The 16,642-nt window shown below is 47.0% G+C and overlaps 2 protein-coding genes and 1 long non-coding RNA gene across 3 annotated transcripts; 2 read left to right on the top strand and 1 right to left on the bottom strand.

Moving 5' to 3' along the window:
- Window positions 1-544: 544 nt before the first annotated feature.
- On the top strand, window positions 545-2,733 carry LOC100826121 (GATA transcription factor 12). Its single transcript, XM_003565980.4, has 2 exons — window positions 545-1,090; window positions 1,500-2,733. The coding sequence occupies exons 1-2, from the start codon at window positions 806-808 to the stop codon at window positions 2,337-2,339; spliced, it is 1,125 nt and encodes a 374-aa protein (XP_003566028.1). The 5' UTR covers window positions 545-805; the 3' UTR covers window positions 2,340-2,733.
- An 8,593-nt stretch (window positions 2,734-11,326) lies between these two features.
- LOC112270605 lies at window positions 11,327-12,595 on the bottom strand. Its single transcript, XR_002962889.1, has 2 exons — window positions 12,176-12,595; window positions 11,327-12,099 (listed from the first exon to the last, which is right to left on the bottom strand). It is a non-coding gene; the product is annotated as an uncharacterized LOC112270605 (long non-coding RNA).
- A 226-nt stretch (window positions 12,596-12,821) lies between these two features.
- LOC104582612 lies at window positions 12,822-14,025 on the top strand. Its single transcript, XM_010232848.3, has 2 exons — window positions 12,822-13,054; window positions 13,340-14,025. The coding sequence occupies exons 1-2, from the start codon at window positions 13,031-13,033 to the stop codon at window positions 13,772-13,774; spliced, it is 459 nt and encodes a 152-aa protein (XP_010231150.1). The 5' UTR covers window positions 12,822-13,030; the 3' UTR covers window positions 13,775-14,025.
- Window positions 14,026-16,642: the final 2,617 nt, after the last annotated feature.

Here is a 16,642-nt window from a genome sequence, read left to right as displayed (position 1 = left end):
GGTATCATGCAGTTGTCGTCTTTCTCACAGCAATAAACTCCGAGCCGCTTCACTTTTGACAACCCAACGCTGCCAAGCATACGTTTCTCGGCTCGAGCTCGCATCGCTGACAACCCGACGATGAGCGCAGTTTGACCTCATAGATCTGTCGTCTTTCTCGCAACAATAAACTACAATCACTCAACTTTTGACTACCTGACAGTGACCACACGTTTCTCAGCCCGAGATCGCATCGTTGACAACCCGACGATGAGCGCAGGTTGACCTAATAGATCTCTCATCTTTCCCGCAACAATAAACTACAATCGCTCAACTTTTGACTACCCAACGGTGCAGGCCATATGTTCCTCGGCTCGAGCTCACTCAGTTGACAACCCGTCGATGAGCTCATTCTGATCACATAAAGTTGTCGTCCTTCGGGCAACAATAAATTTGAGATTTCTTTCATGCTCCTATAAATACGAGATAACCCAAATATTAACAAGCTTTCAAAATCGTCCAGGTTTTTGACACCCCGGTGGAGCGGCTGGCTGTGGCTTTATTTACTCCTGAAGAATCGTCCTCCAAAGCTGACCTGACCTCTCTATCTATCTATCTATTCCACTCCGCTCTCCAACGCCAACGCCTCCCAATTAAAACCCTACTCTCTCTCCGCCTCGCGTTATTTCCGCCTCCCTCTCCACGTACGCACGCAGAGAAAAATCAGACAGAAAATTCCGGGGCGAGGAGGCGGAAAAGAGAAATCCACTCGAGGACGAATTTTGTTTTCCGTTCCCGTGAGAGACGACTGCGAGGAGATTAGCGGATGGAGGCGGCGGCGGCGGAGTGTGCGGCGGGCGGCGCCCGTGAGAAGAAGGACGCCGGGGAGATTTTCCTCGTAGACGACCTCCTCGACCTGCCGTGCGATGAGGAGGAGGGGGACGAGGCGGCGGCGGCGGCGGAGGGGCTGGACGGGGATTGCGGCGGCGGAGGCTGCGGGGAGGCCGGGAACGCGTCGGGCGACTCGTCGACGGTGACGGCCGTCGACAGCGGCAACAACTCCCTCTCCGGCCTCGCCGACGGCGACTTCTCCGGCGGGCTATGCGAGCCGGTAAGGCCTCCCCCGTTTTAAGTTCCTGTCCTCTCGTATGTTAATTTCGCGTTTCATCTTTCTTTCCACGAATTTACGCCGGAATTCGTTCGAATTTCGGCTAGCTGTACTAGTTTTCGTTTCCTGGAAGGGGGAGGAGGAGGCGGTCAATCCGCATGAAAACGCCCCCCACGAATGAAGGGAAACGCAACATCTCCCGTAAATAGCAACTGATGAAAACCCGGGAGGCCAGAAATAGCAACGTCCTAAATGCTCTCCCCACTTTGCAGATACCGAATAATTTCCAGTAGTACTAGTAATCAGTAGTCCCAAGAGTTGTTGATTGATTGCCCATTGCTGACTGACTGACTGAATTCGTCTCTCTGTTTCATCTTCTTCTTCCTCGCCGTGAAATTTTGTCTCAACGCAGTATGACCAGCTAGCAGAGCTGGAATGGGTGTCCAACTACATGGGCGACGACAACTTGCCCACGGAGGACCTCCGGAAGCTGCAGCTCATCTCCGGCTTCCCTTCGTCCCAGCTGCCGGCCGCCGCCCCGCGCGCGCCCGCGCCGAAGCTTGCCGCCTGCGCCGGCGCCGGCGCTGGCGCCGGTGGGGCGCTGCACTCGGAGCCGGCGCTTGTGCCCGTGCCAGGCAAGGCGCGCAGCAAGCGGTCCCGCGTGGCTCCCTGCAACTGGTCCTCCAGGCTCCTCGTGCTCCCGCCGGCTCCGGCCTCGCCGCCGTCCCCGGCCTCCGCGGTCATCTCGCCTTCTGAATCGGGCACTGCCTTCCCGCCCTTCCCTGCGAAGAAGCCCGCGAAGGCTGCCAAGAAGAAGGATCCCCTTCCTGCAGCAGCAGCGCCGATGACAGCGGCGGCCATGGCTGCGGCGGAAGGGAGGCGGTGCCTGCACTGCGAGACCGACAAGACGCCGCAGTGGAGGACGGGGCCGCTGGGGCCCAAGACGCTGTGCAACGCGTGCGGCGTGCGGTACAAGTCCGGCAGGCTGGTGCCGGAGTACCGGCCGGCGGCCAGCCCGACCTTCGAGGCGTCCAGGCACTCCAACTCCCACCGCAAGGTCGTCGAGCTGCGGCGCCAGAAGGAGCCGCCACAGCAGCAGCAGCACCTGCACCACCATGGCCACCAGCCGCAGCCGCACCCGGGGCTGCAGGTCCACGTGCCGAGCCCGCTGCTGTTCGACGGGCCGCTCATCGCCGGCGCGGACGAGTTCCTGCTCCGCAACCGCATAGGCCACCACCACAGCTACCGGTAGGGACGCCGTCTTCGCCCGCCTGCGAGCTAGGATTGATTCGTTTAGCCCAGGAATAATTTTCAGCAAGAGGAACAGCTAATTTTTCTTCTTCTTCTTCTTCTTTTCAGCTAGGGAGTTCGATGTTTCTCCGGATTTAATTTTATCTTTTCCTGAGACCTGTATGCTTGCTGCTGCTGCTGCTGCTGCTATTTAGACTCTCCATTTCCCAGCTCTCAAGTTTGCTTAGAGATAAATCCTGTACTAGCTTAGCTAGGGAGTTTGTTTTCCATTTTCTTCTCTGTTATTTAGACTTTTTTCCTTGATAGAGTTTTTACTCCTTGTAATGCAATGCTACAAGGGTGTTCCTAGAATATCAGATTGTTAATCTCAAGCTGAGCTGCATGTGATTTTCCAATCTTGTCTGTGTTGAGGCGAGCAAGATCGATGATGATGATGCCCCTGTGGTGGCAATGCGAATCGATGAAATGATATGATAAGGAAGGCATGCTCGCAGTCTCGCACGCACGCGGGGTCGCTGGTGCGCACAAAGTGGCACGACTTGGGCGTGCCCAACCGAACTAGCACGTACTGGCTAGCTCCTGGCCTAGTACTTACGCAGGGGAGCGAAAGGTGCACGTGACCATGCGAATCTCGTGAGAGAAGAATAACTCACACTCAACACGCAGCTGCCGTAAATTGGTCTTTTCTCCCCTCTCGCACTTCCGCACTTCACCGCAGAACAGAACAGAACAGATGCTCCCTGCCGATGCTCGCGAATTCTTTTTACAGCATATCGTGACAACGAGCAGTCACTGGCCGGCATTACGCGAAAGGCTATACTATGTCAGCTGCTGCTGCTGCTAGTGAACTTTTTTTCAGTGTCAGCTACTGGATTTTTTTCAATGTCGGCTACCGTGGCAGGCGGGGGCAGTAGTAGTAGTCTGTGCGTGCGTGGGGCTACTGGGTGGTGGTGACTGCGAGAGATTGGATCCAACCACCGCGCTGTTAAAATGTTCTTTGGTCCGGCGCTGTTGGATTGGATGGATTCTCTTTTTCTTTCTTCCTGGTGTCTCATCTCTTTGCACCTCGTTTCGGGCCTCTTTTTTGGACGGTCGATCCGTGCGTGCCGACGTACGTAATACGTACTTTGCAAACCGAAAGCTTCGTTTTACCCATTGCAGTACGGCCGGCCGACTGCCTCTGTCCCTGACGGATTTCGTGGCAAGAGAAAGACGCTTTTTTGCTTCTGTTCGGCGAATAAATATTTGACGCGGTACAATGATCGTACCTACGCAGGAAATTCTTGGAGGTTGCTGGATAGTACTCCGAGCAGATGAATCCGATATCTGACCCACGTTAGTACGCCGTACGCATTTGGTGTGGAGATTTATCAAAGGTTTTACTTAGGGCGGTCAATTCCAGAGTTTGTTCAGAATTCAGATTTTTCTCAAGCCTATCTACCCCAAGATTGGATTTCTGATTTCTCCTTGCAAACGTTGGACAACCACCAGCAGGAAACAGCAGCTAAAAAAGGTCTTTGCGTTCTGCAAATTGGACATATACACCACCTGACCATGTAAGCAAAGAGGTTTTGTTGCAGATAGGGGTACCCATTCTGGGCAGGACGGTGCCGGGGCGGGGGTGGGACTGGTCCGGGCCGGCTTAATCTAATATCTAATTAAAATAGCAGAAATCTTATGATCCAGATTTATCGATCTATTATATAACTAAAACAGTTATTATTGGCATGTACAGCCGTACATGACATATACGTGTGATTGCATCGCAATTAGACAAGAATACGGACATGGGCATGCATGTGTCCGAGTGTTTGGATCAGAGTTGGATTTATTCGGATGTTTGGATCAGAGTCCAGGAAGGAAGCAGCCTGCGCTGCATATCACGGAAAACCATCGTTGCTTTTTCTCTACTTCGTCTTTTTTGGTAAACAATCTCCTTGCATCTAAACGTCCGCATGCAGCACATTGCAGCGCCCGCGGGTGCCGCTGCCTCGCCGTGTCCACGGCATGATCGCCTCCACTGGCCGCGCGCATCGCACCGTCGCGGCGACCTTGCCACCCGCCGCAATCGCTATTCGTTGTCACTGCGACCACACTCCCTCCGATGCAACTGCCATGCCATGTCCCCACTCCGCCCTTCGCTGGAGCCGCCGCTGTGGCCCTCGACGCCATTACCAAAAGGTCAGTGTTTTTCTCTTTTCGATGTTGTGTCCAGATTTTGCAAAAGTTAACGTACAATTTAGATTTTTATAATATAATTATATAGAATTAAAGTAGCAGAAATTTTATGGTCTAGATTATGCAAAAATTACCGTACGGTCAAGATTTCATCGTGGATATTTAACCTAGCATATAAGTTTGAAGGAAACCAATCACGGCACAGTATATCCCATAGTCAATTGGGTCTTGATTGTCTTCGAATACAACACAAAACCTCTTTGGATCTCTTAACGTCTTTGAATACAACAAGAATGAAGCAAAATAAAATACAATCCTACTCGAGATGCTGGTCGGTGTGAAAATCCGAGTGCCGATCAGCGCTGTTTACCGGTAGCAACAAACTCGCACAAAACGCTAGCCGGAAGCCGATCTACCACAGGTGCACCAATTAATTCCACGAAAACGGCCGCAACTGGACACATGCTACAATCTGCTGGAAGCAGCATGACAGAATGAGGGAGATTTTGTGTTGTGCGTTGCGGCTAAAAGAAATTCGGAAAAGTTGTATATGCCAAGGGATGACGGGAGTAAGAAATACAAATCGGGCCGGATAAAATGGAATGTTTATTGCATTATCTATACCAAGGATTTAAAAACTATACATCTATAATTGATGTCTAAAAGAAAACCTTTTAAATTAAGCAAATTTAAGTGCAGCAAAAACACATATGTTACATGTGCAACCTGAACACTTCAGTATTGTAGACAGTGTTAGTAAAATACAACTCTTTTGAAAACATGTAATGACTACTTAATCTACAATGTAATGTGATATAAATTTAAACAAGTAAATTCAAAATCACACCCACATGTCACATACAAGGTCAATGTCAGACCCTACTTGACCCGCTAACCCTCTCCTTTTCTCCCCCTAATTTACCCCAACTTCTTCCGATCTTGACTTGCATGTGCCTTATGACATGTGGGCCACACATGTCAGGAATGTTGTCAAACCCATTAAACTAGCATATTGGGGTCACTTGAGAAAAATGGTCTTAAGAGTCGTGGTTCTACGAAAAGAATTGGTGTTAAGTGTGGTTGTGATACCATAGCAACAAAATGTGTGCTTTATGAAATTTGTTCAATTTAAACCTATCTAATCATTCAGAACATACATAAATCAATTAAAAAAATAAAGATAAACATACACAAAGAATATAAATCATGTACAAGTCTAATCGCGCAATTTGCGGGGTGACCCGCTAGTTCACATGGGAAAACGGCAGCATCGAACCAAGTGTGTGGCCGCATCCCGCTGCTTCGGCCCCGCCAATCCCCGGCCACCGGCGGCAGGCAACCGGCCTGCAGATGCGCATGGGGGAGTGCTCGCGCTGCCGCGCACGTGCGGCCACGTGCGTGCACCACCGGCGAGTCGCAGGGAAGCTGCCCGTGCCGTGCCCCTGCGTCTGCGTTCGTGAATACAGTATGTCCATCGATCTTTCCCGTGCCATGAGAAGTTGTGCCTCCGTGAAACAATTTATTACCACCTGGCGACGTACGCGGCTCATCTTGCTGATACTACGTTCACTGGACCGGGCGGCAGGCCTCTGTTTCTGACTTTCTGGGTGCACCTGATCGATGGAGCAAAAGCTAGCCAGGTGGAGTAGTAGTACCGCCACTGTTGCTGGAAACACGAAGTCACGAATTGTTCTGTTGTTCACCGACCCTCCCTCGCCGTGCCCTCGCATCGGTGGATCGACGGCTCGACGCCCACACGTGAATGAATCGCAAAGGTAAACGGGGTTATTCCTCCGAGGGAAGGGGAAGAAGAACAGCTAGGCCCTACTTTCGGCCCACTCTGCATAAGTTGCTTCGGTTTTATGCGGCCCATATAGCCTACTGCTTTTCGGCCTTTGACACAGCGCTAGTATGCTATCAGTTGGCTGGGGAGACTTGGGCATGGGTGGCCCAGCTCGGCCCAGTGTCCCGGGCTCCAGTTTAATTTTTCCGAAAATAGGTATAAAAGGACTTTTCCTGGGCCGGGCCAGCCTAGGCTTGAGGTTTTGCTACTGAACTTTACCAAGCCCGACAGGTCTAGTTGGGGTTATCACAGGACTTTGGAAGACATGGGTGTCTCCCGCATGTCTGGTCGTCTGGACGACTGACCTCTCCAATGGAGAGGATGGCCGAGTAATTAAAGTGAGACGGCTCCGAAAGAATCTGGAGCCTGGAGGGCCGCCACGAGGGATTGGCTCGGACTAATCAACTTCCAATCTCACGTGTGAAACAATGCAATTGCGTCAAGAATTGGTGGACGGGATGGAAATTTTCACCGGCAAGGCTCTTAGCCATCCATAACCATTGCCAAAATAAGTCTGAGGCAGCCAAGACACTGGAGAACATTTTATGCGGAAAGTAGGCTTCTGTGGTGTCGTGTCTTTAGATGGCTTCCCCCTTTTTTTTAATTAACTTAAAGAATAAAATGAGGCAAATCTTTCTGCCTTAGTTACAAAAGGAAAAAAAGTCTCTTAGGGCATGTAGGAAGAAGTATAGTTATTAGTTACTCCTGCAAAAAACTGTTACTTCACGGGTACCAAAAAAAGTTGGAGTATGACAAATGAGTCCCTAGTACAAATAATATTTTTTAATTAGAAAAAAATGATGGATAGAAGAGAGAAGTCATGACATGGAATGCAAAGCAACGGCTATAGTAACGGGCTATAGTAACGGCTTGTTGAAGAACCTTCTCCATGCATACTGTTTTACATCCGGAGACATCTTCTGTCATGATTTACGCTTGTCAGAAAATTACATATGCATGGTTGCCAAGTGGATTAAGTTCGGCACAATCAATATCGTAACCACTACAACACGTACGCGTCGCTCAGAGCAAAGGTTTTACCGTCACCCTTGTCTCACTTCACTCGTAGAAGCTAGATTTGACCAAACTGCTATCCGAGTCCTTCACCGTCAATTTCAACACAATCTAGACTCGACTACGACGATAACAGAAAATCTCTTTGGCACTACTAGAAATCACAATTTTTCCTAGAGCAAACCTTTTTACCTTGAGCTGATTTCTCTCCTCTAGGTAAAGTAAAGATGCAAACAGTAACACCCTAGGTAAGGAGAATTTGCATCCAAAAATAAATGTGAGGTAAAGTATCCCTAGAGTTTATTTGAGCTTTAGGTAAAGAATCTGAAGAAGATGCCCCCGACGTGTGATTTTTCTTCTCTTTTCAGTCAGCCCCGCGCTCTTTTTTCCATGGGCGCGCTTTGCTTCACACAGGCCCACCTGAGTGATAGAGAGCAAAGCGAAAAATTTCAGCTATGCCCGCGCGAGACAACAAGTGAGCCTTCTCCCATCTCAAAAAAATAATATTGTATCTCTGTCTCCTTTCCCCTCGGTCTCCTTTCCCCTTGCGCCGCCCGCCTCCAACCCGCATCCACGGCGCCTCCTGGCTGTAGCCGCGCCGCCCGCCTCCTCGGCGCCTCCCTGCCATAGCCGCGCCGCCCTGCTCCACCCCGCCTCCACGGCGCCTCTCTGTCGTAGCCGCGCCGTCCGGCTCCGTCCCGTCTCCAACCCTCCATATCTGCTCAGCCGCGCCATACCCCCGACTCCCTGTCATAGCCGCGTCGCCATTCCATAGCCCCGCAATACCTTTGCCTCCTCGCCATGCCCGCGCCGCCCTGCCGTACCGGCGCCGCCAGAACCTTTCCTACAAGGACCGCCGCACTACCGCCTCCGCTGTCACCATCGGTGCGCCGCCACGAGGATGCGATCGCGGTGTCCGTGCCTGAAACCCGCCTGGAACTGCGGCAGAGGCGGGGTCCGTCTTCTTCTCGTAGTGAGTCCCTGTGGTGACCGCCTTCCTCTGATTCTACGGCCACAGGACCATGTGCGCCACCCCTTCTGGTTTGTCCTCTCTCCCCCTCTCAGTCTTCTCTCTATATATATCTAGGTCTCTCTATGTTCTACATGTTCTAGGATTAGTTCTTTTGATGAACTTTGCTATTCTAGGTGTCTTTCTTACTGGATTTGGTTCTCTGAAACAATGATTTGCTTTCTCCTAGTTGTGCTATCTGAATGATGTGTGAAACCATGATGTTTTTAGCAATTGATTTAGTTGATTAGTTCTCTATGCTAAATGTGCTATCTAAATGTCCTATAATTGGAAGGAGCATTCTTTGTGCGAAACCTTGTTCTGCAATTGTGGTACATGTGTTGTCATTGTTGATATATTTTGCTATCTGAAACCTTGTTCGTGCAAACACGATGCTGATTAACCTTGTGATGCAATGATAAGAAAATAGATGATAATGCATTGTTGTTCTTGTATGTATTTTGAAGGAGCAATTGTGTGAAGCCTGCAATTCACGAGTAAATGTTCTGAAGATTGATGTTCAGATGTATGTACAACATCGACAAAGCTAACTATACGATTTAGCATTATTTTGCTTTGCCTAATTATTTTGTACATCTTTTTCAGAGAAATACAAGCTTTTGCTGGCCAGATTGAATGAATAGAGAACAAACTGATCCTTTGTGCTACCGAGCAATCAAGCAAGCATACCATGTCTTCTAAGCAATTGCAGATTTTGAATGACAGCCGAAATCACGTATGTAATCATCTTTCTCAGTTTGACACTGAAAGAAGGAAGTAGCCATTTCAAAGCACATCTATTGTTTTGCAGATTTTGAATGGCATACAACATTCTCCAGTCTTGTTGCTCAAGAACACCAAAATCATTCCTCTGTTTAGGTATGTGTTCTGAAATAAAACCAAGTGTCATCTGAAATAAAACCCGAGATGGCTATTTTGTGATGTGCATGGGTGCTTATGTCTGTGGGGAATGGGGATATATGATCCGAAACTTGACATGAATTAATTACAAGAACATAATAGCGTGCTCTCTCTCTCTCTCTCCCCCTCTCCCTGTAAAACTTGTTTTTCTTTGCAGCTTAAATTCTGAAATGTTCACCTTTACTCTCTCCCGCACTGGATAAAACAGAATTTACATTTGAATCTTGCCTTCTTTGCTCCTTTCTCAGCTAATGATAAATCTAAACATCTACAGTAATCAGGCTTCTATTTGTAGGCCTGAAACCTGACTAGAGCAACAAATACTTCATTTGGTTTCCACAGAAAACAACAATTAACTCAAGCAGAGATTCCCCTAAACCACTCTTCAAGCATCTGAACAACACACAAGTAAACAAATATTCAGTTTTTCCCCTCAACTCCAAGTTTTTACCTTTAACACTTGAACTCCTGATACTCTCCTTGCTCTGCTTCTCCTCCTCGCTGTTCTGCTACTGAGAACTTTTCCAGCTACAGGCTGCAGCACCACTGGCCCTGACTCCTTTTCCTCTCCACTCTCCAGCTCCTATTTTTCTGTACTTTCTGTTTAATTATTTAATTATTTTCTACTCCACTCTAGCTTCAGTTGTATCTTTACTGATATTTTCAAGACCAACACGTGGCCTAAGTACAGGTCCTTCTACTACTAGTACTAGCACTCATATTTGACAGGTCCTTCTAGTTACTACTAGTACTCGATGCATTGGTACACACACTAGAGCTGGAAGTTTACTTTGGCATCACTGATAATTAGAAATAATGTTTGAACCAAGTTGATAATCCTACAATGGCTCTGGTCATTGGCAATTATGCAGAATAGCATGACTTGGAACAATTGAATGGATGGATAAGTATGAGGTCAGAATTAGTACCACTTTTAAACTCCTTTTCAAACATGATTTCCGATGTGGAAAAAATAGTTAACCAACAAGATAAAAACACTCATGAAACAAACAAGCCTGTATTCATTTCTGTTCTTCCATTCTCGTTTCACGTTGTAGTTGATTTCTCCTTCACGTTTTCATATTTATAGTTGTTATGCTGCTCAAATTTTGTACATGTATTCATCAAACAACTAAAATTTGTGTCATCTAATTTTCAGGTGCACAGGTCTTGCATACAACCTACTTTTGCACAGATTTTTGGCATAGCAGATTCTAGCTGCATACTCATCTGGGACAATTGTTCACATCTTGAGTCATGTTTGTTTGGCATAGCAAACACTAGCCGTTGATCAATAATGAGGCTATTTTTTGTAGCAACAACACTTCTTACTGATTGCGAACATGTTATTTGAATGAAGGTTGAGATTGATTAAACATTTTGTGTTATGTTCCTATTGGTTATTAATTTTGGTTCTATTTGAATATATTTGAACTATGGTCATTATGAATTCAAATATGGACAATACGAATTCATATATGGTCAAAATACGAATTCTGGTACCATTTGAATCTATTTGAGAGCCTAGTAGGTAAAGTCATCTAGGAAAAGATGATGATGTGGCATATTTGATTAAAATTTTGGTCTCGTGTCTTTCCCTAGAGTTAAATTGGCCCTAGGGACAGTAGCTTTACACCTTGGCACACCGCTGCCATGTGATAACTTTTCCTAGAGTTCAAGCCTCTAGGTAAAGAAACGTTCCCTAGAGGTGTCAAAATGCCCCTAGGTAAAGCCCTCTTTCCCCACCATACTATACCCAGGGTTCTTTCCCTAGTGCAGTCCCTAGGTGAAGCCTTTATCTAAGATTTTTTTGCTTTCATCTAGAATATTTGGCACTAGGAAAATTTGTGGATTCTAGTAGTGATATGACAACAAAAGATACCATGGACGATCACCTGAAACATGATTGCAAGCTTTTTTTTGAAGTGGTTTTGCTTTTTCAGCCGATCTTTTTGAATGTCCTTTTCCGTCCAAAAGTTTATGCATGGAGCTTTTGCACTTTGTGATCATTCAGAACGGCTCATTTTATAATGTAGTCCGATTAATAGATAGGAAATTTACATGTGTTGGAAAGCTGGCCAAAGATCGATGAAGCATAAGTATAACTTCAGGTCGAAAATGTACTTGTCGTTTATTACTTCCTCCGATCCATATTATACTTGTCTCAAATTTGCTATATGAACGTATCTATGTTTAAAAAACGTCCAGATATATGTAATATTTTGACGAGTAATATGGATCGGAGGGAGTAATATTTTTCAAGTTTTGCTCGAATTTTGTGTGGAACTCCTCCAGGCAGGAGCTAATCAGCTGGTGCATGCTGCATGCGTCTGGGACAAGCTCGATTACTCTGGAGCAACATTCCGAAGAGTATGGATGCGTGTTCATCGGTTGCGAATTCAGGGCACGAACTGTCAATTTGCAGGGTCTATATATCTGCATGCATGCACCATCAATAGAGGACCGCTTATTACCGCTTGCTGTTGCCCTGATCGGCGCGGCGGCCCGGCGGGCTCCGGGACGTACGCTCTAACGAAGCTTCTGATACTAGAGAGAAGTATACGAACGAATGACGTAACGTGCATCACATCATCCACCTGCACGGAAAAAAGGAGAGGAAGCTACAAAAGATCCAAGGAAAGTGCCCGCCGTCCCGCCGGCGATGAGGTTAGGCGATGGTGCTCTGTCAGGGGCAAGATCACGCGGCCGATGCGCATCCCGTGAGCCACTCACAGGCGCGCGATCTCGATCGACAACCCGCTAGGATCTTCTCCATGCATGGGCATTTTGCTTTGCCTGCAGATCGATGAAATGACGAGCTCAAAAGTAATCCGTGACATCACAAATTCAGAAACCAGGAAAAGATTCAGACCTGTTTGATAAGATTCAGAAAGAACGAAGTTAAGGAACGAGGTTCAGAGTAATATATACAGGTCTTTGCACAGAAGATCAACAGGGAGTCAGAGAGTGATACAGTATATACGTGCATTCTGGTCGCCTGCCCGCCGGTATCCTGAACCTCACTCCATTCAACAGTTGTAACCGATGGCAAAGAAACGAAAGAAAGGTAAAGTTAAGTCCAAAGCATGTGTGTACGTGCAACTTACTGGGTCTGCCCATTTCACAGCTTGAAGATATCTACACTGTACTATTAGTATTTTTTATCCCTAGGAAAACCGGACCAGGGTAAACGCATACATATGGGATATTTTGATCGAGCACGTACGTACTTACTTTTCCGGCGACGACGTACGGATGAAGTCGTAACCGATCAGAACCCATGACATTTGCTCGATCGGCCCAGCTTGCATGCTCGTGGCCGATGGACAGGCTGACGCGTTCCCCTTGGCATGCACGAGCCGCAAATTAAACCAAGTTCGATCCACCCCCAACATGGCAACAAGGGCATGCGTTTCTTTGTTTTCCTGTGGTGTATAAGCGATACTGTGTGCGCAACGCGCGCGGGCATTCCGCCCGTGTGTGCCCTATAAATAGGCCCTGGGGGTAGCTATAGGCCGGCATGTGCACAGAGTCGCAGACACGAGAGTGCACGAGTGATCGACCAGGATAGCTAACCACTTGGTTAGAAGGTCATATAGCTAAGAGCTAAGATAGAGATATACAGTAGGAAGCACTTGAGTGCAAGGAAGGAATAGGAAGCTCTTGGAAGGTTCGCGTGATCGAGAGGGCTAGCTAGCCCAGCTGTCGTCGATCGCAACGGGGAGATATGCCTTGGCGCTTGGCTAGAGAGGTAAGTAGCTAATAGTAGCATCTTCGTGGATTGACCCTTGTGTGTGTTAATTACTACACGGCGTTAATTTCCGCTTCTTCTTTTTTACTGCCAAAGCGTGTACAGAAGATCAGTAGTAGATCTCGATCACCAATATATTATATTCACCATGGCATCCAAACGACCACCTCGATAGCTCATAGCTAGCTTCTACTCCCTCCGTACCTTCAACTAAAACCACGACAAATATTTAGAAATTATGAACATATACACGAATTAATTTAAAGCTGATGCACGTGGACACAGGGGGAGCCGCTGGGGGAGGCGCGGAGCGTGCAGTGCGAGTGCTGCGGGATGGCGGAGGAGTGCACGCCGACGTTCATCGGCCGCGTCCGGGAGCACTTCCAGGGCAAGTACGTGTGCGGGCTCTGCACGGAGGCCGTCAAGGAGCGCCAGCAGCGCTGTGACCCGGACGTCATGATCACCGTGCGCGCCGCCGTGGAGGCCCACGCGGCGCTCTGCCAGCGGTTCAATTCCACCGTCCGGCTCAACCCCAAGCTCTCCCTCGCCAGCTCCATGCGCGACATCGCCCGCAAGAGCTCCCAGAACCGCGGACGCGGAGCCTGCAACACTGGCGCCGGCAGGGGAACTGGGATGGTTGTTAATAAGCCACCCGCGTGCTGCAACGGCGGAGGCCGCGCCGGCGCCGGCGCCGCCGGTTGCGCGCTGCCGTACGTCTGACGAATTGAAGACCGTTCGGTCGTGTCGAGCAAGCAGGCGGCGGCTTCATTATATATCTAACCTGTGTGATTGATCGAGAAATTGACACGGGCATGCATGCATCATATATATCGTATATATGCACTGGCTCGCCAACTTAATTATATGTTGATAGCACACGCTAACGCATGCATGCCAAACCACCTTACTATATACTCCGTACTATGTACTACTCCGTAGTAAGTTGACTGCTGGCCGGTAGTGTTTGATTATATCTTTCTTGCATGCCTCTCAGATTACAGATGATATTTAGACATGATTTATGTAGGTGCATGGTATTGCTGTGTATGCGTGCTCATCAGCTCATGCATGCATACGAACAGTCGAAAAGGCATAAGTATTTTTTTCCTAAGATGTGAAATAAAATCAGATAAGATCGTGCAGTCGGGAAACTTTTAAAGAAATCGACACGAGAATGCTAGATTTAAACTTAGTTTGCAAATTCTTTTTTTTTCCGAAAGAGCGAAGTCCTAATCAGCAATTAAACTGGGCTGGACTGGACTGGGCCGGGCTTTGATTACGACGGGAGGTTGTTATTTAAGCGACTTCTTCAACTGATGGGCTTGGTCAATTGCGTACTCCCTCCGTTCCAAAACACAACTCATATAAATTTGTACATTTGGATCAAAACAATTCTTGTTTCTAGTGCCTGACTACTCGTATTAAATTAATAATAAATAGATGTGAGTAGTTATTGGTCGGGTGCGAGTACCAAGAAAAAAATAAGATGTGTTTGGAAATAAATGAGAAAAATCTATATGAGTTGTGTTTTGGAAGGGAGAGAGTATTCAGTCTCCAGGTCTGTAGAAGACGATGCGCGCCACGTCTGTGATCCGGCGGCATATACACAGGGGCCTTGATTTCCGAACGAAGGCTTTCTTTTCGCCTCCTCTGCCCGCCTTCGCCGACGCCTTTCCATTGCCCAGGGTCCAGATGTCGACTCCATGTTATCCCCAGGATCCATCTCTCACCGGTCACCACACACCCTCCTCCTTTCGTTTACGCCCAGGCCAACCACGGACTACGTACCGTGTTAATTTTGTCACATCGGTTTCCCGGAAAAGTTCCAGCTAATTAAGCTCCTGCGTAGCTTCAGCCGTTACAGTAGTAGTCAGTATTTTTTAATAAGTAATCTCGATTCTAAATTGTTGTCGAAATATACATGTATCTAAACACATTTTAAAAATAGAACATCCATATTTGGATAAATTTGAGTCAAGAATTTAGGACGTGAGAGGTAGTACTTCGTATCTTGTTTTTTTTTCCTTCAATGTCTTGTCACGCGTACGTATACGTACCACACTTTGCCGTGGCACACGCAACTTCCATGGGCAAATTAACAGTGCCCTTCCTAGGATATCTTTTCGCGAGCAGATGGTGCATGTTAATTCAGACTACTATTAACAGGTGCCGACGACTCAAAAATATCTTAAACACGTGTGTGGGCCTGCTTGAGTACGTACGCGCGTACTGTACAATATACACGCTAAACACCATGGGGAATTCTTAGCAGGTGATGTTGGGCATTAGCTGTTTGTTTGAGGTGGACATGGGCTGTGTATAATTGGGTAGGGGGCGCCATTAAACCTGGACAGTGATATCGATCAACGGCGGCTGCTGCTTATGGACTCCTCCCTGTTATAAAACTGTAGTGCATAAAACATTCCAATTAATGAACAGTGACGACGGCATGCCTAGTCCCAGCTGGTGACATCGAAATCCCACTTTTTTATTTCATAATAATTCATGGAAGGGAGAGAGGCACCGTGTAATTATACCTTTTTCATCTAGAACAACTGGCCGGTATACTGCTACTACTGTCATGTTCCTTTCAAGAATATATTTTTTTACTAATGTCTGGCTTGCAAAAGCACAACATATTTTCTGTTTTTCTGCCATCATGCATTCATGGTAATATGATCCTTTTTCTGGGAACTGGATTGTTCAGTGTGAAATTCCTGGGTGACAAACAGAAACTAGCTAGCTAGCTAGCTAGAGGTCATGTTAGATTTTCGTGAGGGACAATACATTTTGTACATTTGTTTACTGTGAGAAAAGGAGATAAAAATATTCAGTATATAACACTTACTCCCTCCGTTCCATAATTCATGTCTCAAATTTGACCAAAAAAGGATGTATCTATCCCTAAAAAGTGTCTAGATACATCTAATATTTCGACAAGAATTATGAAACGGAGGTAATATTTTATTTTCTCCATAAATTAAGTGCACACGTGATGTTCATGTTTTTTTTTAATGTTTTGCACCACCATGATATCCCGAAGGGGGGCCGGTGCGTATGGAGTTCCTAACTTCGTATTAGACATCCCCGACTGATCATACTTTGCAGATCTGCCTTCAATGTTAGAATCCAATCGTCTCGGTGGCTCTTCGTTTTCTCTTCTGGAGTACACTTGAATACAACATCGATTTCATCATGATGACCCCTGCTGTATGGACACTAATGACACTAGTTAGTGGAAACTTCATGTGCCGTTTTCTCAATCACAAGCTGATATATTGATGGTCCCAAGCATGGCCATTTGTCTACAGTGCATGATTGCGGTTTCGATCTAGCCATTTATTCATGTCGACCTACGCTCTAACGAACACACGAAAAGCGCCTAATTGTCTTAACCTGTACTTCTCCCGTTTCTAAATATTTATCATTTTGGAACACATGTGACTAATAATGATAAATAAAACAATTGGGTTTGTGGACCATCGACTACCAGTACAGAAAAGATACAAACATGATCCAGTACGTACAACGACACTACATTCAGGCTACTATGCCTGTCATGAAATACACTTTCCTTAATATTTCAGT

This window comes from Brachypodium distachyon, chromosome 2 (genome assembly GCF_000005505.3).
Source record: "Brachypodium distachyon strain Bd21 chromosome 2, Brachypodium_distachyon_v3.0, whole genome shotgun sequence".
NCBI classification, from domain to species: domain Eukaryota; kingdom Viridiplantae; phylum Streptophyta; class Magnoliopsida; order Poales; family Poaceae; genus Brachypodium; species Brachypodium distachyon.
This window is presented reverse-complemented; position numbering and strand designations above follow the sequence as displayed.